Source organism: Echinops telfairi, unplaced genomic scaffold (genome assembly GCF_000313985.2).
Source record: "Echinops telfairi isolate 266 unplaced genomic scaffold, ASM31398v2 ScPeMD7_3533;HRSCAF=4204_0, whole genome shotgun sequence".
Taxonomy (NCBI): domain Eukaryota; kingdom Metazoa; phylum Chordata; class Mammalia; order Afrosoricida; family Tenrecidae; genus Echinops; species Echinops telfairi.
The window spans coordinates 47748723-47771519 of NW_022107431.1; the positions used below are offsets into that span (position 1 = coordinate 47748723).

General features: G+C 39.7%; 1 protein-coding gene across 1 annotated transcript in view; it reads right to left on the bottom strand.

The window, feature by feature from the left end:
• Positions 1-12284: 12284 nt before the first annotated feature.
• The window catches only part of LOC123522171 (amine sulfotransferase-like), a 13140-nt gene continuing 2627 nt past the window's right edge, over positions 12285-22797 (bottom strand). The window contains exons 2-3 of the mRNA XM_045294287.1: positions 15922-16108; positions 12285-12650 (exon numbers count right to left, since the gene is read on the bottom strand). Coding sequence (XP_045150222.1) covers positions 12529-12650; positions 15922-16108 — 309 coding nt within the window. The 3' untranslated portion in view covers positions 12285-12528. The remainder of the gene's footprint in view (positions 12651-15921; positions 16109-22797) is intronic.

Sequence of the window (22797 nt, forward strand, 5' to 3'; positions counted from 1 at the left end):
AGAAAATGAGGAGCTGATACAAAGGGCTCAAGTACAAAGCAATCATTTTGAGAATGATGATGGCAACAAATGTACACATCTTCTTGACACAATGGATGGATGGATTGTGATAAGAGTTGTGCAAGCCCCCAATAAAATGATTTTATTTTTAAAAAGCAAAAAGTTGGGCTTAAGCTCTTTGGCCAGGTCCATATGTTCTGTGTATTGATGTAAATACATATATATTTGTGGTGGGTATAAATAATTAAAGTTAAATTTTTAAAAAAAGAAGAAGTACCTGATATGGCCAGTTGGCTTCACATTTCTAGTTTGGTATAGGATTCATATGGAAGAACAATGTGGCCGCTTGCTTCAGTACAGATGTACAGCCTTGGAAAAGCTATGGGGCAGGTCTACTCTGTCCTATAGGGCAATGATGCATCAGAATTGACTAGAGGTCAATGGTAGAGAATGTGCATGCTCTCATTTATTGGATTAACAACTAAAATCAATTTGACAGTGGATAAGAGCAAGCTTCAAATGCTGTATCCTTTCACATCATCTAGGCTGTATGGGGAAAACAATATTTCAGAGGAAGCATCAATGTTGGGACAATGTGGAGACGTGAGTGTCCTGGAATGCTTGATGGAAAGAAAACTGGAAGGAGAGAAGGTTGAGCTTAGAGAGGAGAATAAGAATTTAAGATCTCTGTGGAGAAACTCAGGTAATAATAATAAGTTTCAGAGGGTCCCTGAGGTCCAGCAGAGGTAGGAGGTGGCTTAAGTGGAGTGTATATGGTGGTATTAAATGTATGAATCAACTATGGCTTAGTGTGTTGGACACAGATCATATATAATGGCATTGAAGATACTGGTGTTAATAATAGGATATGGAATTCTGGATGAGTGCTGGCAAGTAAGGGAAGGTGTGCTGAAGAGAGGGGGTCCTTTTGTTTTCACTCTGAAACTCACAGTTATTATACCCAACCCACACTGAGCACACTGCTTTGAGTAGGCAAGGTAAAAGAACAACCATGACATTAGATCCCTGGAATTAGTGTCAGATTTAAAAGGAGTCCTGAGCTCATACATATTTGATGCTGGCCCTGCAGCCCCTGCAAGCTGAATATAATTACCCATCATATATGTTTTCACATAAAATGGTCAAAGATGAAATGAATGGTTATACCCAAATATAAGTATGAAGATTTTGGGGTGTAGTGTAAAGTCAGTGTAACTCTTTGCAATGCAGTGTGTGTGAAGAAGTATACATTTTTAAGACTGATAATCCCACTTCTGAAACTATCTGCCAAGAAACAATCTTAGATATGAAAATGCTTTACACCTTGAAAGGGTCTATACATGGTCTATTGCTACCATAGCAAATTACGACAAACTTAGTATCTTAAAACAATATGAATAATTTTCTTACAGTTTTGAAGATTAAAACCCTGAAATGGGCCTTACAATTTGTTTTATGTATGTATGTAGTTTGTGCATGCAGACCCCACCACGGTGCACCAAACCTTGAGTGCAATGTAACCACACAGCACCTTACAGTTTTAATACGAGGTGTTGACAGGGTTGTTTCCTTCTGGAGGCTCTAAGGGAGAGAGACTCCACTACTTGCCTCTTGCATCTTACAGGCTGTGCTCCTCTTTCACTTGTGGCTAGCATCACTGTGCCTGTTCTCCCTGTCTCTCACATTGTCTTCTGCTGATCCTTAGCCCCACGCCTTCACCTTTAGGACTCTGTGATCACATTGGGCCGACCCAGATAATCTAATTTAGTCTGCTCTCTCAAGATCCTTTATCACATCCACAAAACACCTTTTGTGTATTAGGGACTTTTCCAAAGTTCCAAGGATTAATGCTTGGACACATAGAGAGGTGAGGGTGGGAAACTGATTAACTTACCACAAATGGAAACTGCTCTTGCTTTTTGCAATAGAAACAATAGTCATAACCATAAGCGTCCAACAATCCAACCACAGTCAAATAGTTTTGTCACTGAGCAAACATGGTATAACTTTCCAGGACATTGTTCTGTAGTTAGTCAAGTTTGATTTATAGAGGATGATCTTTTAGTTGGTAAACAAAGATTTGAGCTTGGTTCCCACCTCGTGGGTAAAGCAATTTGAGAGAATGCATCCAACACAGGCAACAATATTGGTGAAGAGAGTGCCCTGTCAGTGTTACAGTCGCACTGCCGTCTGTACATAAGTGGTTCTCCGCCTGCCCTCCTACCCGGGTTGCACAGGCCGTGTAAGGCAGACAGGAAAGGGAAGTGTGGATGCAGGAGTGCATGGCCCTGCTTTCCCTGTCAGCAGGGAACCCTGGCTCCTCATGGCTCACAGCTGTTCCCCAGGGCCGTGCTCTTGACTACAGGAAGCTTAAGCTCCTGTGTCTCCGCTGGAAACTCCTATGCATTATTTGACCACACTTACTGGCACTCTGGTCTCTAAGGCAGTGATTCTCAACCTGTGGGTCGCGACCCCTTTTTTTGCGTCGAACAACTCTTTCACAGGGCTTGCCCAATTTCTAACAAATTTACAGTTATGAAGTAGCAATTAAAATAATTTTATGGTTGGGGGTGACCACAACATGAAGAACTGTATTAAAGGGTTGTGGCATTAGCAAGGTTGAGAACCACAGCACTAAAGGAGCACTCAGCTCCAGAGCTTCCTCATGCTGTTGTTACTGTCATCTCATTTTAATGCATTATCTGTATGCAAATTGCCATCTCAAACCCAACCTAAAATTCAAAATGGGTTATTTGGAGCTGGGTCAACCACTAGGGTGGTATCATAATTGTTGAAATACCTGAAATGTAGTAGTGGGTATTCCCAACTGGGCTAGAATGTTCACTGCTCATTCTCCATTTCCTGAGAATTCCCTAACTGAAGAGAAGTCTTGCTTCAGGTTTTGCTACATCCCTGGTGCAGCACATAGCCAATGATGAGCTAAAATGAGGCCAGGTCACTTGATTCACCTTAGAATAATTCTGAAGGGAAGCTCAGCTCTTAAACCCCATAGCTCTTTATCGGACCAGCTGCGGCCTTTGTTGCTGTAGCATTCTCTTCACCTTGTCCCTCTGCCCAGTCCTGCTTCCTTCACTCCCTGGAAGAATTGTTCCTGAGAGTGCTTGTCAATAAACTTCATGTCTGCAAATCTCAGCGTCTGTTTCTTGGGGAAACCCAACCTAAGACAGCGTCCAGAATGGTTGGTGTTAGAGCATGCGGTGACCCAATAGCAGAGTGGCAGTAGATCGGAGTTTGGTGTCATGGCCCAGAGCTAGTGCGCTAGTTGTACATGGATCCCAGGTGGTGCGGGGAGTGGTTGGAAGAGGGTGCAAAGTATAGGAGCAGTTTGGGTTTTCACACTGTGTTTGGGTGAACAAGAATCAGAAATATGAGGCATTATGCAGGGTGAGGACAGTCCCACAAAATGAAAATTTGTCCTGAATACTACGCAAGATGACTGTGAAAAATCGGTACATATTCATCCAAATGTAGAATCTAATTCCACGTTACATGTGAATTCTAAGTTTGTTTTCTATGAACGTTGTAGAATGCCTTTACCAAGTAAATTGAGGAAAATCTTTGCATGTGTTTGCTCAGAATTTGTTTTTTCTTCAGAAATAGAGTTTTTCAAGTTTTAAAACATAACACTGTGAGTGATAACAATGCCTCATAACAAAACATAACACTGTGAGTGAGAACTCATATCTTCTGCGAGTTGCATTTATTATTGTAGACTTTATGATGTTCCTTATAGGAGCAATAATCCAACTAATGTTGTGTGTTTTTCTATAGCATTCCTATAGTATAGTAATATGAGTATTTCACATAGAAGTAGTACATAATAATGTACTTTACCTTACGTATATAGTATCTCCTTTATAATGATATTTTATTTATTTAATTATGCGCTTACTTAGACCATTTTATTTACAAATTTTATCTCAGAGAAATAAATTGCAGCTTAAAAAATAAAAGCTACAATAAAATGTAACTTTATATTCATCAACTCACTGACGCTTGTGTTAATTCTGACTCATAGTGACTATATAGGACCGCGCGCAGAACGGTCCCTTTGGGTTTCCAAGGTTGAAAATCAAAATGGGAGCAGAAAGCTTCATCTCTCTCCTGTTGAGCATCTGGTGGTTTCAAACTGCAGATTTTGCAGTAATCACCCTATAACAGGTAAAATTAAAATGAGTGAAATACTCGTTTTGGTGAGGGTGTTATACAACTGGGATCTCTCACACTGTTGCTAGAAGCATAAATGGTATTGTCAGTTTGTAAACTGACAGTTTCAATAAAGTTAACCATATTCCTACTCTGTGATCCAGCAGTTTTCTTTCTAGGTAATAAAGGACATAAAAAAATATGTAAAGAAAAAAAATAATGTATAAGGATATTCTTAGCCTTATTCGAAATAGCACTATACTGGAAAATAATGTGCATCAACAAATAAGAGGACAAATAAATTGTGCTACGTTTATGCAATGGAATATTACTCAGCAACAAAAAAGAAACAAACTACTGGTAAACATAAAAATCTAGATAAATCTTAACAAAAACATGTTTAGCAAAAGCTAATTGATTCGATTTATACCATGTTTTAGAACAGGCGAACTGACTTATGCTGAAAAATAAACAAATCCTTGCTGCCTCTGCAGTGAGAGAGGAACAGGAGCACTTTTTACTTGCTGGCGCTGTGTGTATTGACAGAGCTCACCAAGCATACACTTAAACGTCGTGAGAATTGCAGGATGTAAATTATACTACAGTTCAAACAGGGATTGTGAAAAGAAAGGAAAAACGAAGAGAAATGGGTGGCGATGTGAGAGGGCTGCATCGGTTTTCTTGGGGCATCAAGGGTTCCCATGAGCGCTGGTAAAGGGTGAGGAAACGCTGAGAGATTCTGTCGATCTGCGGGCGGAATAAGGCTGCTGAGCAGGAGGAACTTGAGAACTTGGGCGAGGCAAGGTCCAGGGTTCACGACAGGGGTGCCAGCTTCATGTCACCCCTCCGCAGAGACCTGTACTGGTTGCCAGACGGAATGAAAGATTTCTTACTAGAGGCCAGCAAAGACCAGCAGGACAAAACATAGAGAGATCTTTCCTCCTCAACCTGTGGGCACAAGAGTGCCTCTGTATCTTCCACTTCCGGCATAGAAGAAGGGGAGGGAAGATCCACGAGGAGGGAGAGAAACAGCCCTGACAGGGACTGTAAATGGAATGAATGGCTATTTATTTGAAGTCACGACCACTGGAGGAGATATGTGACCTCTAATCTATAGGTTTAAGGGCTTTACAAAAATAATATAGATGAAGATTTGAGAATATGAGATAGAGTGTAGAAAATAAACACTATTTTGTATTTGGAAATTTGACTAAATCTTAATTATTTGACCTGACTCTGCAGGGTTGTAGGAGGATAAATGAGATAAAATATTCAAAGTTCTTAGCTGGAATTTGATCCATGTTCGCAAGCAGCTGCATGGAGACAAATCCCTTAGCGAATGAACAAGTATTGAAGACAGACCTACTAAAGATACTTGAGAATATGTAAATGATCTCTCGGGCAGGTACACTTCCAAAATAGTCAATGTTAGGTATAAATAAAGAGACAGCAGTGCTGTTTTTGAGGAACTGAGAAAGGTTTCTTTTCTTCCAATTGTTTCATAATTTTATATTGAAAAATAAGCACATGCATGAGAGGTTTCAACGGAGATGGTTGTGACTGGGGGAAATGAGGTTTATGTAAATGTCATTCTGAATTGCCATATGATATAAATTGATGATTGCCATTTCATAAGAAGTCTTTTGCTCTAAATTGTTATCTGTTGGATTAACAAGGTGCATTTTTCATGATGCTTGTAGTGGTGGATGGTAAATGGTCTTCCACTGAAAAGCTTCTTTTCATATGTAAAGAACACTATCACCATCTACCAACCAAATTCATCAAATGCAGTGTGCCCATGAGTGCCATTTCATGGTAAAATTTAAAAGACAGTCATTTTACCAGTCAGTGCCTTTTTGCAGAGCGCTGGTGGTGCAGTGGTTAAGCCCTGGGCTGCTGGGAAGATGGTGGTTCAACCTACCGTCCACCCAGAAGTCTGCATCTGTGAGGATTGCAGACTTTGAAACTGTGGAGCGTTCCACTCTGCCCTCCAGGGTAGCTGTGAGTTGGAATTCCACAGGGGTTTCAGTTTGGGGTCCGTTCTAATGTGATAGGCTGCTAACTAGAAATAGGTCGGAAGTTCGAAATCACTAGCTGCTCAGCAGGAGACAGATGAAGTTGTCTGCTTCCATAAAGGTGTGCAGCCTCGGAAACCCACAGAGGCAGTTCCTCTCTGCTCTATAGGAATCGGCTTTATAGAAGTGGGGGCTTTGCTTTGCTTTGTTTGTTTATTTTTAAGATCTTTCCATATAGCTTCTTCTTCTTTATTAAAAGATCATTTTATTTGGGGCTCTTATCACAATCTGTACATCAATTATATCAAGCGTAGTTATGCATATGTTGCCATCATCATTTTCTAAATATTTACTTTCTAATGTGCCCTTGGTATCAGCTCCTCTTATTTCCTTTCCTGCCCCCTCCTACCTTCATGACCTCTTGATATATTATAAATTATTATTTTCATATCTTATACTGACCACTGTCTCCCTTCCCCCATGATTTCTGTTGCTTGTCCCCGTAGGGGTGGTGGTTAAGTGTGAACATTGCAATCAGTACCTTCTTTCTCCCCTCCTCTTCTTCCCTTCCCCCTACCCTTCTGTATTCCTACTCCCATTCCTGTTCCTGGATTCCATGTGCTGTAAGCCCTTATCTCTTATCTGTGTCTGTGTTCATGCTTCAGTCTAGCTGCAGTGGAAAGCAGTACTACAGTCATGATAGTGGTTGTTGAGGAAGCATCAAGGAACTCGAGGAATATTGTGTGTTTCTTCGGTACTTTGCTGTGCCCTGTTTGACTCATCCCTTCCTTGTGACCCTTCTATGAGGGGATGTCCCATTTTCGACAGGTGGCTTTTGGGTCCTGCTCAGACCCCTCTCACTCTCAACAATATGGTTTTGTTTGTTTGTTTTGGGGCTTTGATGCCTGTTACCTAATCCTGTTGACACCTCATGATCACCCAGGTTTGTATGCTTTTTCTATGTGGGTTTGTTGCTTCTCTGCTAGATGGCTGCTTGTTTAACTTCAAGCCTTTAAGACCTCGGACACTATATCTTTTGATAGCCGGAAACCATCAGCTTTCATCACATTTGCTTATGCACCAATTTTGTCTTCAGTGATTGTGCCAATAGGGTGAGCATCACAGAATGCCAGGTTGTTAGAACAAAATGTTCTTGTGTTGAGGGAGACCATGAGCAGAAGCCTGAAGTCTGTTCACTACCTCAGTATATTGTCATATAAATAAATGTACATAGGCAAATACCTCTATTTTTATGAATTAATGAATTACATATGTACACACCTATGTTTATACCCTGATCCTAGCTTTTCTTTCTATATATTTCCTGATTTCTTTTACCTCCCTCCTGCCCCACCATTATGCTCACCCTTCTTCTGCCTCTTAGTAATTCCTCTTAATTAAATTGTTGTTGCTCCCAAACCCCCACGATCTCCAAGTCCTCCTCCTTGTTGCTTTTAATTCCCTAGTTGTTCCCCCATGCATGGAGTTGTTTTCTCACTGCTCCCTTCCACTGCCTCCTTCTTCCCCAACCAACTCCTGGGGTTAACTCTTTAGCTACCCTGTACGACAGAATAGAACGATTTCATCTGGTTGCCAAGACTAAGCTGTTAAGTTTCAACCAAGAACTTAACTGTTATACCAACAGAGATTCTGATGTGGGGCCAAGTCGGCAAGCAAACAAACAAAAATAGGAAACTCATCCTTTGTTCTGGCCACTTCTTCAAGTTTGGTTTTCCTCCTACAATCTGCCTGCTTTTGTTTACTTGTCAATATCCTCAGCCAGCTGATTTTTCCAGTGTTTACAGATGTTTCAGGGAAGAGTCTCCTGTTGTTAGATAAGAAAATTAATAGATAGGCATGGGCAGCAAGCTCGAGGAGAAAACAACAGGAGTGATGATTCAGAGGAATTTGGGGGTTGGGGGGAGGTTGGCAAAAGGAGCAGTGAGAAAACAGTGCCATAGACAGGGGAACAACTAGGGAATTAAAAGCAACAACAAGGAGAAGGTAGTGATCCAGTGGTGTTGGAGCAAAAGCAATCTAGCTGAGAGGAATGAATTACTAAGAGGCAGAAGAAGAGCAAGTGTGATGGTGGGGCAGGAAGAAGGTAAAAGGAAACAGGAAAGATCTAGGAATCAAAGTTATGGATAGAGGTACGCACTTTGGTTTGCACTTATGTAACTATATTAATTCAATAAAACAGAGGTACTTGGCCTATGTACATATATTTACATGACAATACATTGAGGAAGTGAACGGACTTTGGGCCCCTGCTCAAGTCCTCCTGCAATGCAAGAATACTTTGTTCTAACAATCTGGCATTCTGTGATGTTTGCCCTCCCAACACAATCGCTGAAGACAAAATGGTTGCATAAGCAAATGTAGTGAAGACAGCTGATGGTGCTCATCTGTGTTAGTCTTGGTAGACTAGAGAAACAAAACAAGAGACACTAATGTGTATAAAAATAGCTTTATATACAAAAGCAGTTGAATATTGAGAAAATACCCCAGCCTAGTCCAGATCAAGTTCAATCTTAATTTAGCTTGTTTTAGTCATTATCTAAACTATTCTATTGATATAAATATATGGGAATAGGCCTCTGACAGCATTGCCTGAAGCCAGGACCAGTCCTTCTGTCAGCCATGCTGACCTCAGTCAACCATGATCTCTAGCCAGTATGGTCTCTGAGAACTTTAAGGGGCGAGTTCTACCCCTGAGCTCAAACTATAAGTTACAACATTCATCTTTGCCATTTCACACAGGAATAACCAATGACTCCAAACAAACAAAACAACCAAAACTCTAACTTCCCATAATCTTTACATAAAACCACCCAGTAAACTGCATGGGCATATCTTACTTCTGGATAGCCCAAGAAGAAGCATTGCCATGAGGCAGAAGTCAAATAAACATCTACTCTACATCTTTATGATTTGTTTCTCTAGTACCACACTCCCAAGGTACCATATTGTATTAGTCTGGGTAGACTAGAGAAGCAAATTCATAGACACTCATGTGGGTATAAGAAAGCTTTATATACAAAAGCAACTGTACATTAAGAAAACATCCCAGCCCAATTCAGATCAAGTCCCTAAGTCCCATATGTCTGATATAAATCTATAAAGTCCTCTTCAGACTCATGAAAGACATGCAATGATGCCGTATGCAGGAAGATCACAGGCCATTGGGCAGGAAGTCTTGTGAATCCAGTGGTGGTGTAAGCATATCAACACTGACAGTCCAGCTCAGGACACTATCAGAGTTCCACATGTCTTGTAAGTAGAGCGTCTCGCAGGGAGTGAGCCTAGAGAAAGTGTGTCTCCTGCTTCCAAGGAGGAAATGCCAGAGTTCCCAGAATACTCAGGAGAAGGCCATGCCCACACAAAGGCCTCATTGGCTATGATGGGATTGACAGACTAGACTCCACCCCTTAACTCTTAATCCTCTCAAGTCCCAAATTGACACCAGATTATGTAACTACCACATTGTCTTTCAAAAGACATAGTTTCTGGGGTCTTAAAGGCTTGGAAGTAAACAAGTGGCAATCTAGCAGAGAAGCAACAAGCCTACATGGAAGTAGCACACCAGTCTGTGTGATCATGAGATGTCAACGGGTTCAGGTACCAGATACCAGAAGACACAAAACTAACTAACTAACTAACTAACTAACTAACAACTAACTAACTAACTAACTAACTAACTAACTAAACATATTCTTGTGAATGAGGGGGGTTGGAGCAGACACCCAAAACCCATCTGTAGACAATAGGACATCCCCACACAGAAGGGTCAAAAGAAAGGGATGAGTCAACTAGGGAGCAATATAGCACCAATGAAATAAAAAATATTCCTCTGATTCTTTGAGGCTTCCTCTCCCCCCACTATCATGACCCAGTCCTGCATTTCAGTTCTGGCTAAATCAGAGCATGTACATTGGTATAGATAAAAACTCACGACATACAGAATCCAGATCAGATAAACCCCTCAGGATCAGAAATGGAAGTAGCGATACCAGAAGTTGGGGGCAGAGGGGAGGAAGGGGGAACTGATTGCAATTATCAATGCATAATTACACACACACACACACACACACACACACACACACACACACACACCACAGGCCTCAGGGGGATGGACCACAGAAACATGGGTGAAGGGAGACAGCTGTTGGTGTTAAATATGAAAATAATAAATTATAAATTAACAAGGGGTCATGAGTGTGAGGAAGGGGAGGGAAAAAGAGGAGCTGATACCAACGGCTCAAATAGAAAGTAAATATTTAGAAAATTATGATGGCAACATATGTATAAATATGCTTGAAACAATTGATGTGTGGAATGCTGTGTTAGTCTGAGTAGAATAGAGAAACAAATTCATGGACACATACGTTATAAGAAAGAGATTTATATACAAGAGCAGTTGAATATTAAGAAAACAGCTCAGTCCAGATCAAGTCCATGAGTCCAATATTACCCCGTATGTCTGATACCAATCTATGAAGTCCTCTTCAGACTCATGAAACACATGCAGTGACGCAGAACACAGGAATATCACAGGCCAGTCAGTAGCAGTAAGAAGCATCTCAGCACTGGCAGGGGACTCCATGTGGCTCCTCCAGTTCCCAGGGCTGCATCAGGGTAGATGCATGTAGCTTCTCCTCAGGGATGTCTCACAGGACTTGAGCAGAGACAGACAGTAGTGTCTCCCACCTCTAAGGAGGAAGTACTGGAGTTAACAGAATTCTCAGGGAAGGCCATACCCACGGAGACCTCATTGCCTATGATTTGATTGACATACTAGATTCTACCTTTCACTCTTAATCCTCTGAAGTCCAAATTGACACCAGATTATGTAGTAACTACCTCAAATGTTATAAGAGTTTTAAGAACCCCCAGTAAAATGACTTACAAACCCCACTAAACTGAGAACAACAAATGCTGGAGGTGTGAAGACATTGAACTCATATAGTGCTGGTGGGCTTGTAAATACATACAAGCAATGTGGAAAGAGTGATATGGTGATTCCTAAAACAGATGGCAATATAAATACCATATAATCCAGTAAAACCATTACTGGTCAAATTCCCCAAAGAAATAAGAAAGAGACCATGAACAGACGTATGCTTCCCCATTTTCATTGCAGCATAGTTCACAAAAGCAAGAGGTGGGAAATGGCCTAAATTCCCATCAGTAGAACATTGGATTAAAAAACGCTGGTATAGCCAGGGCTTGGCACCCCATCAGACTTGACTGGAAAACCCTCCTAAAGGCGAACAAACAGTCCTTGAACTAACTGCAGGCTTTTCTTTTTTGTCGTTGGTGGTTTTTTTATGTGTGTCATTGACATTTTGTTGTTGTTGTTGTTGTTGTTATTTTGTTTTCTTTTATTGATTTGTTTTGTTCTGTTTTTCAGTATATGAAACTCAGAATTGATGAACCTGTAGAGATAGCAAGTAGAATAAAGGTTGCTAGGGCGGTCAACTGGGGGCTGATATAATGAATCTTATGTCACAGAGTTCAAGAAGAAAAAGGATGTTTTGAAACTGATTGTGGCAACGACTGTACAATACTGCTAGAGGTGATGGAACTATTGAAGTATGTGATATCTGTCTTAACTCCCAATATGATGGCTTGGGAAAAACCACAGAAAAAGAACCATCGCGAGAGCGGCACGGGACCTGGGAGCTTTCCTTTGCTGCGCATCGGGCCGCTATGAGCTGCAACCAACACCTAACAAGAAAAAACATGTTGACATTTTTGTGGTGAATTTGTCTGTTTTCTTTTATTAATCATACATTTTATTCCCAAAAGTCAGATAATTAAACATTTAAATAATTTAGTGTACCTTTATCCACTGATCTTTAACACAAGCATCATGATATAGTAAATTATTATAAAGATGCATATATTTTTATTTGAGTTATTTACTCCTTCTACAATAACACTTACACAGTCATATAAGTTTTTGAAGTAAAATAATTAAAGTTTAACAATAAAATAAAATAACCCTCAATGTTTAACTGATTCTAAGTTTAAATGTAGAGAATTAAAAAATCCACAGTACAGAAAATTTTCTAAAAACATTCACAATTCATGCATCAAGCTTTCAATTTTTCCTATTACTATTACAATTTTACTTATTGAGTCTCTTTAATATTTTGCAATTCACAGAGCTCATCAAACGTATGCTCATTATTTAAATGTACTTGTATTTTTCACTAATAGTGTCAATAAAGAACTGAGATTTTATCATTAACAATCACATGAAAGGAGCATATCAATATGAATATGAAAGCATGTTTTACAATTACTAGTTTTTATATGATTGTTTTGGACTCTGATTAAAATTCTATTCCTCCTTTACATCCCAGGTGAACTTCAGAGGAATATCTTTCATCTTCCTTTGGAAGATCCTGTCAAACATCTCACTCTGTTCCACGGTCAGGTGATGTTTCCAGTCTCCAACTGTACCTAGTGAGGTAAGCACACGAACAGTAGCCAGAGGAGACAAGGACATGATGAAGGTGAAGGTTCTCTCCCCACTTAATCTCTCCTCTAAGTCAAGCTAAATATTTCCAGTAGGTTACCACAAGGCTTAACCCCTCAGCTCTCTTTATACATGAAATTAACATAATAATGCTGCCAACTTAGTGAATATATAGTCTATTTCTCTTTCTGTTAACTTTCCAACTGCTAACATTGAATCATAATAGTTCTTGAAAAGGAGAAACAAATCTTAAAATGTATTAAAGACTACATTTATTATATGGCAAGCAGTATACTATATGGATGATTATATTATAAAGTTTGACAAAGAACTGTATAGTGAAGATATTTCTTCATCCTTACTATTGACCCCCCAAAATTGAAGTTCAAAATTTTCAAGTAATGAAGTCAAGGTCATAGAGGGTACTCAAAGTTGTCTGTGCTGAAGCTGTATAAAAATTTGAAGAAAATTTTAAACCAATTTTAAGAAATTACGACTTGTAACATAGCTCCTTCAATGACCACATTTAACTTTGAGCATAGTCTCATTGACATTTAGTAAATAGAAAACTCTTGTGGAAATGCAAGTTGCAACGTATCTGATTTAGTTGACTGTTGAGGAGTACGCTGAGAAACCCAAAGCATTTGCCTTAGCTGCTTTATGGTTAGGAGCCATTTCAGTCTCTTCTGACATCCACTCCAATCTTTTCGTTCTTTCACTTTTTAAATGACCTTTTGCATTCTTTATGGATGATGTTCTTGATGTCATTTCACAGCTCACCAAGTCTTCTGTCATTACTTTTCAATGCATAAATTGTTCTTGAGGTGGTTTCAAAATTCCGGTGGGATATACTCAAAGTTGTATGTTGGCTCTTGTGGACTTGTTTTAATTATCATCAACTTTGACTTGAACTTACATGTGGTAAACTGAGAACTTGGATGAGTGTATTTAATCTTATTTCCATGCTCATAACCATGAACATAGAAAACTAGCCCTATTTTGAGGAAGATCTTCATTGCTGTGAGATAGAGATGCTTTCAAATATACACTTTCCATGCCAAAAATTAGCACCCTGCAATATCTCTCCAGTAAGGCGTAATTGAAAAGGAGCCACCATAAAATATGAATAATAGCTTTGTCTGGCTGTGCACTATGCCTGAAGGTTATCTGTAGATAAGAGCAATCAAGTTCTATGGCCCAACCCACAGCAAAATACAGCAGACCCTCTTCTGATATCTCGTGTATATGGATCATAGATTGCCCCCCTGGGGAATGCTCTGGGGCATTAGAGCTCAACTGGCACTGGGTCAAGATGATGACTCACTTCATTTTCTGTTTATTATGTGACCTGCTTATGATATTAACCATTAACTATGTAATAGAATTTCTGTATGAAAATTATGCCTATTGAAAGATTTTAAGACCCATCATATATACCTATTGGAAAATACACTTACTCTCTTGGTCCTGAAATTGGAACAAGGAGCCCCTATGCCCTGCTGTCTGTCTGTCTGCCTTATTTTCCCTAATCATAAATTCCCTCCTGAGAAAATATTCTATTGTTGGTGACTTATACTCCAACACTTATATATAATCAATTGATGGTCTGCTTCACAGGTGGCCCTTGGCCTCTTGTTGTTGTTGTTCGGTGCCATGGAGTTGATTCTGACCCACAGAGAACCTATGCCCACTAGAGTGAAACACTGCCCAGTCCTGAGTCATCCTCACCCGTGTTCCTATACTGAGCCCATTTCAAAGCTACTGTTAAAATTCATCTCGTGAGGGACCTCCTCTTTTCCACTGCCCCTCTACTTTACCAACCATGGTATCCTTTTCCAAAGACTGATCTCTCCTGACCAGCTGCTGATATTGAGCTTCTCCATCATCTCTTACCACAGATGTATTCAATTTGATTTCTGTGTATTGCTTCTGGAGAAGTCCACAAATATAGTCACATTTTGTATTGTAGAAAAAAATTATTTGTGATGAAGTTATTGGTCTTGCAAAATATGATCACGCCATCTCCAGCTTTGTTTCTATCACCTGGCCATGTATTCCAACTACTATTTTTCCTCTTTGATTCTGACTCATAGCAACCCCCAAACCAGAGGAGAACTGCATCATTGGGTGGCCAAGGCTGTAGATCTTCACACTAGCAGAGCTCAACTTTCTCCCATGGGGAGGCCAAAGCATAAACCTTTATGTAACTAGAGCTCCCTCATGAGAATGGTCACAATCAAATCTTTAAACTTAAGAAGCAGTGGTTAAGAGAATTTTCTGATACCTATAGATGCATACCTACAATTTATTGCTTTTTGTTGAATAATTGAGTTCATAGCAGATTGGATAGGGAGATATCATTCTACTTGTAATGATAAAAATAAGAAGTAATTATTTAGGAAAAGGAAAGAAATAACAGTAATCTACCAATCACATATAGAGATGAGAAAATAAATTTACCTTGTAGTATGTTCTGGGAAGTATAGGCAAACAGTTGGAGCTTATATATTTTATATGCTCCATCATATTATAACTTATACTCTATATGTTAAAAGCAAATTCACTGCCATCAACTTTAATGTTGACTCATAGTGACCTTGTAGGATAGAGAGAATTGCTTCTTGTCTTTTCAAAATTCTAAGTCATAATTCTTAATGAGAGTAGAAAGCCCTTTTTCCCTTGGAGTAGCTGGTGGTTACACACACACACACACACACACACACACAAACTTGATCAGGTATATCCATTACCTTTACCCAAACATTGCTAGCCAAATTCAAAATGTCAACATCTAGCCTAGAATCAGGGTTGGCAAACTGTGGCTCTCACTGGAGCCATATATGGCTTTTTTGGTATGTGCATGTGATTCTAAAGAAAAATTGAAAATGAAAATAAAAATATTATGGTTTAATTCATATTATTTAAAATTTTCTCTATTCATAAAAATGTATATATGGCTGGTGAATAAATTTTAAATTTTTGTCAGGGACAGGATTGACTCTTCTTTTCAAAGGGTAACCAATCCCAGATCTAGAAGAAGTGTTGATTAGATAGACTGAAGTGTTGAGCTTTGCACTAAAACAGTGTTACGGTTTCTGAAACACTCTTCAGAACTATTTTTAGTTGTAAATTTAGATGGCTTTAAGAAACCAGCATCAATTAGAGAGGCATATTGGAAATACCTCTTAATCCCCCTGTGGGACAAGGAGTTAAGGGAACATTTTACATTTTGATGCTTTAAGCCCTGAGCATTACCTTTGCGTAGGAAACAAACATCATCTGTTCTCACCCCAACTTCTTCTTTTATAATTTTATTATAATTTGCTTGTGGATCAGATTTCATGTTTTGAAAAGTGGCTTTTCTCACAACATCATCCACAGTCTCGTCACTCAGTTCTTTCTCAAGAAAACTGCAGATTTTAAGCACACAACTTCTCAGATCCTAAAAGAAATGGTTGGTATGAAAGCTAGTCAGTTTATGCATGAGTTAAAGATCTAATTTTTAAATAACATTTTGAAATAGCATTTTTAAAAGTAGTGGTGCTTGGTCTTTTAAGTCTAAATTCGACAATAATATATTACTCTATTATTCCTCCTTTCAAAATGAGTGTTTTGGTTTTCAGTTTATTCAGTGCTTCGTCTTATTTTAATGTAGGAGTGAGTGCTCATTTTCACTTGTTCAATGAGCCAACACTTTTGGAATTTGATGCATCACAAACTCTAGTAGAGATTTGGAAAGCTGAAGAGAACAATAAAATAATATCTGTATTTGTAAAAAACACAAAGTTTCACGGGGATGTTAATAAAGAACATAATCAAAGTGTAACAGTGAGCTTAATATAATACAATGTGAAATGGTAATAAAGAAAGTGCAGTGTTCAGTATGAATTACAAATTAATGCAAGGAAAAATCCTCACAATGGGACCAGGAGGTAATATCATGATAAATTGTGAAAAGATTGAAGTAATCCAGGATTTTTCATCTTACTTAGATCACTATCAATGATCATGGAAACAGCAGTCAAGAAATCAAATGAGCAGTTGTCCCTTCTCTGCTGCATAGAGAGGCTAACACACACAAATTGTGAATCCACAGCCTGAAATAGCCTGTGAGGCTTAGAAAGGAGAGTATTTCAGTTTTTGTAGAGGGAGTTGAGCTTGAACCTACTTTCTGTCTACTGAAATCTCTCTGGAGTTTTTTGTGAGTCAGACTCCCAGATAGATAATAAAGGGGAGAAAAGCTGGATCTTAAAGGGGGATTCTTGGTGCCCCTTATCTGCTAGGAAGTTGAAAAGAACATTGATGCCAGGTAGAATCACACACCTGCTGCTCATGTTGTTGGACCAGAAGGCTAAGAGGGAAGGAGGCCAATATTGGGAGGCTGGGTACTAAAAATAGATTCAGTGTACTGGGGGTTGATATAGATTTCTCACTTAGATTTTCACCCACAGAGAAAGAGGAGATCTTGCTGAAATGTTCTCTGTTTACCATGTGTGCCCTGGTGCTCTGCTAATCCCTCACTAGATCCAGTGGGACAGGTCTGCCACTCCTAGCACCAAAGAAACAAGAGTTGCAGCATGGAATAATTTCCTCTGGCTACTGTCCAAAGTTGGTCATAATCCCAAGCTTATGGAGAATCTCTGAGAACCAAACACAAGATCTCAGATCAGAGTTCCCCTCATTGATATCTGCCTCACTTCTGCATTCTTGGGCTTTGCATCTTCCCTCCCCAGCCAAGAAAAAGTGAGTTATCCCTTTCCTCTTTACACTAGCCACCCCCTTTCCCCCACTCCCCAGGTCTGCGCCTGCCAGTGTGGATAACAATAGATGATTATTCACTCATTTTCAGCAAAGGAAGAGCTCCTGGGATATTAACCTATGATAGTGTTGTGCAGGAGAGAGCTGGGACTGATACAGGAGTGCAGTCAGGGGTGGGGGAAGAGAGATTCAGATTTATTCGGTGCCAAACCCACTCGACTAATCTAGCCCCCTTCCCTGGGGGATAACACAGCACAGCCCCAATACTAGGGCACTGAAAAAACTCATTATTAAAAGAAAAATATATATTATTTTTAAAAACACAGTTCTAGGCTATGTTCCTTTCTATCAATTTGAATATAAGCTGCCAGAATCTGACCCTGGCCTATTAGCATAATATTAATATTAACATAAAAATGCAGGCAGAATTCTAATCTCCAGAGCATAGCCTGTGATTTTGAACACTATAAAACAGGAAAATTCAGGGGCTGAAAGCCACATCCCAAGTCAAAAACTAACTCTACCAGTTTTAGACTCCACAGAGAGTCTTTAAAAGACTGCAAATGGTGGTCAGGCAGTCCAGAGCAGGCCTGTGCCCACACTGCAGGCTTGCCCCAAGCTGGCTCAGTAGCATACCTACATACAATGGCCTCAGCCTACCCTTTGAGGCCCCGATTGCCTCCAGCCACTGAGTTAGAATAGCACCTCACCTACATAGCATTCCAACCTACTACCATGGTAGGCCACAGGTAGTCCCTGAAACCATTCTTACCAGTCACACAAAGAAAGAACTCAGGGCCCCTCAGTCTCATAAGAACATGGCACCCAGTTCTTCCAAAATGACATGCAGACCTAAACATACTTCAACACTTTCAACAAGAAAATAAGAAAAAACAAAACACAACAGCAGAAGGCATCATAAACCTAACAACACGCATTGAAGAAACAGACGTTGATCTTCAACAAAAGAAATCTTCTGAATGCTGACTGGAGTAATACAGGATATGAGGGGAGCAGCACAGTACAAGGATGCAATGATCAAGGAGATGAAGACTTGGTAGACAAGCTTAGGTCCTTGATAGACAGGCTGAAACCCACACACCAAAGGTAAATACAAAAAGTAATGCATGAAGGAACAGAAGCAAAACACAGATAATGGACCTCACCAACTGACTTAAAGAGGGTGAGAATTCTACCAGCCATATCTAGGACAATCAGGTTTCAACAAACAGATAATAAAAAAGACGAAGAAAACTTGAGACCAATGACAGATGCTATGAAGAGAAGCAATATTTCTATAATTGGTTTTCTAGAACAAGACACAAGGAAGATGTCAACAGCTAAATTAGAGAGGGAATTTCTGGAAGGAAATTTCCCCCCCTTAATAGATGTGAGTCAGACATTTATACAGGTAGCAGAGAGGACACCAATTAGACTAAACCCCAGGAAGAACTCACAAATGCATATAATAGTTAAATTATACAACTTTAAGGAAAAAGAAAAATTAAAGAGCAGCAAGAGAAAAAAAGGCAGTCACATACAATGGTGGCTAGAAGAATATGCTCAGACCTATAAGCAGATACCATGAAGAGGAAGAGAGTGGAATAACATCTTCCAAAATCTGAAAGGAAAAAAAAAAAACGCCAACCTGAGAATCCTCTACCCTTCCAAATTATCTATTAAGACAGACGGTGAGGTAAGAGTCTTCCCAGGCAAAGAAAAACCCAAACAATATGCCATAAGAGACCCATCCTTGCAGAAAACCCTTGCTAACTCACTGTGGTCAAAAGTCTAACATAACAATAAGAACAATAAGGAGACCACCATATAGTACAACATTAAGGAGACCACCATATAGTACAACTCAATCCAGAAGTCAACATGCCAAAAACATTGTGATAGTTATGTAATCTGGTGTCAAATTTAGACTGTTCAGTGAAGGAGTGGACTTTAGCCTGTCAATCAAGTCACAGCTTGATGACCTCATTTGGAAGCACTACAGAGATAAATAACTCGCTGGAGGCAGGACACAGATACGCTCCCTGTGAGACATTCCTGTTGAAAAGGCACATGGAGACACATTGATGGAGCTAGAGTCCTGATGCTGGAGGAGCCACATGGAGGCACACACCCATGCTGAGATCCTTCTAATGGCACTGGATCTACAAGATTTTCCATCCACTGGCCTGTGATCTTCAAGCATTTGGCATTATTGCATGGCTGTCTAAGTCTAAAGAGAAATGTATGAACTAGCAGTGGACATATGGGCTAATATTGGACTTATGGAATTGATCTGTACTGGGCTGGTATGTTTCTCAATATACAATTGCTTTTTTATATAAATCTCCTTCTTATACACATTTCAGTGTCCGTAATTTTTTTCTCTAGTCAAACCTGAACTAACACAGACAATTACCAATATAATATTGCCTCACAGGGAAAAGAAGGCATGAATAAAGCCCCCCACATAAACACAGCACACTGATATTAAGGGATATAGGAAAACACCCTACACAAAGGTATGAGATAACAGCAATGAATCCACAGATGGTAGTAATAACTCTGAATGTCCATCACATGAACTTGCTCATTAATAGACAAAGGTTAACAGACTGACTCAGAAAACATAACCCATTAATCTGTTTGCCTGCAAGTGACACATCTTAAAATCACAGACAAAATAAACTAAGAATAAAAGCGTAGCAGAACATATATCAGGCAAATGGCAACTTAAAAAAAAACCATTCAAGAACTTTGATTCTTTTTTTTCTTTAACTCAGGATATTCTAGTTAAAGTGATAAATTTAACCCCTTATTCCTTCTATTGTTTAGGGAGTTAGTTGATTTATTTGGTGAGTAGAAGAATTAAATGTTGCTTAAGATTCAATTTAAACAGTCATATTTGCAGCTTTTAAAATATACAGACTCTATGTGCACTGAGTTTTTAAAATAAGGAACTGAAAAACTTTGTGATACTCTCTCACCTCACTAAAAATAGAAAAGTCCAAAAAGACAAAAGAACAACACATCCTGACAAGGGTGTGGAGAGACTGGAACTGTCAGATGCTTCTTGTAAAACTGGAGAATGGTTAAATGAATGTGGAAAGTTGTATGTTGCTTCCTTTAAAAGTTAGGCATCCTGGTTGTATTGCAGCAACTGCAATCTAACTCAGAAATTACTAAAGGGGAGAAGAAGGGTGAGCATAATAGTGGGGCAGGAGGAAGGTAAAAGGAAACAGAGGAAAGATCTAGGTAGCAAAGCTATGGATAGAGGTATAAACACTTATGTGTGCACTTATGTAAATATATTAATTAAAATAGTGGTATTGGCCTATGTACATATATTTAGATGGAAATACATTGAGGAAGTGGATGGACTTTGAGCCTCTGCTTAAACTCCCCCTCAACAGATGAACACTTTGTTCTAACAACCTGGCATTCTGTGATTATCACCCTCCTGACACAATTGCTGAAGACAAAATGCATGCATAAGCAAATGTGGTGAAGAAAACCGATGGTTCCCACTTATCAAAAGATATAGCATCTGGGCTCTTAAAGACTTGAAGCTAAACAAGCAACCATCTAGCAGCAACAGTCCACATGGAAAAAGCACCCCAGCCTGTGTGATCATGAGGTGTCAATGGAATCAGGTAACAGGAACCAGAAGATCCAACACAACAAAAACATATTTTTGAGAATGTAGGGCTGTGGAGCAGAGACCCAAAACCCCTATATAGAATGTAGGGCTTTGGAGCAGAGACCCAAAACTCCTATAAAGGACATCCTTTACAAAAGGATCACAAGGGAGGGATGCGTCAACCAGAGGGATGAATATCCACGAAGCACACAATATTCCTCTGGTTCTTTGAGGCTTTCTCACCCCCAACTATCATGACCCCAGTCCTGCCTTTCAGTTCTAGATAGACTGGAGCATGTACACTGATACAGATAACAGCTCAGTCCACAGGAAAGCCAGGTCAGGTAATCCCCTCAGGAACAGAAATGAGAGTAGCCATACCAGAAGGGTAGGAGGAAGGTGGGGAGAAGAGAGGAGGAAGGGGGAACTGATTGCAATGATCGACACCCCAGAGGTGGTGAACAACAGAAATGTGGGTGAAGGGAGACAGTGGTAAGTGTAAGGTATGAAAACAATAACAATTTATAATTTATCAAGGGATCACGAGGGTGGGAGGGGTGGAAAGATAGAAAAAAGAGGAGCTAATACCAGGGACTCATATAGAAAGTAAATGTTTAGAAAATGGTGATGGCAACATATGTGCAAATATGCTTGATACAGTTGATGTATGAAAGAACTCTAAGCACCCCCAATAAAATGATTGGGGGGAAAAAGAAATCAAATGACACATTGCATTCAGTAACCCTACTTCACAAGTGTTGACAAGCAAGGATTTTTCTTTGAGGACTAAGGTGGGACTGATCCAAGCCATAGAATTTTCCAATGCCCCATATGCATGTGAAAGTTGGACATGGAATGAGGAAGTCTGCAGAAAAACAGAAGCATTTGAACTATGATGTGGGTGAAGAATATTGAAAGTACCATGAACTTCAAAAAGAACAAAGAGCTCTGTCTTTGATGAAGTACAGCCGATGCTCCTTAGTGCTAAAGATGGGAGACTTCATCTTGAATGCTGTGGACGTGCAGTCAGGAGAGATGCGTGCCTGGAGAAGGACGTCAGGCTTGGTAAAGCGGAGGGGCAGCGAAGAAGAGAAAGACCCTTGATGAGATGCATCCATCTCATCAATAACGGACTCAAACATAAGAACAAGCGTGAGGAGGCACACGAGTGGGTGGTGCTTCGTTTTGTTGTACCGAGGGTCACTATGAGCCAGAAGCGATGTGATGGCACACAATAACAACATAACAGGAGAAGTCAGAACATGGTAAAATCATCTTCAGCAAATGTTTACTTTCACGTTCGACTCCCCGCATATTCTATTGGTTCACCTTTCTTTGAATGGGCACAAACATGGCTCTCTGCAGTTGATTGGCCACAAGCTGTCATACAGGTGGCATAGACTAGTGAGCATTCACATAACAGTATCAGTTCATGGAAATGCTCCAATTTATATCCCACCTTCCAGAGCCGTGCGTATCACCAGTGCTTTCAGGGTAGCATGGGCTTTTTCTTTCAACACTGTCAGTACCGGATCATGTCCTATCTCTTGACATTGTTTAATGTCAACCAATTCTTTTGGTACAATGCCTGTGTATTTCCACCTTTTATGATATTTTTGGCTATTTCCTGTGTAATTCAATTTTTTTTTAACATTTTATTAGGGGCTCATACAACTGTTATCCCAATCCATACACACATCAATTGTGTAAAGCGCATTTGTACATCGTTTCTGAAA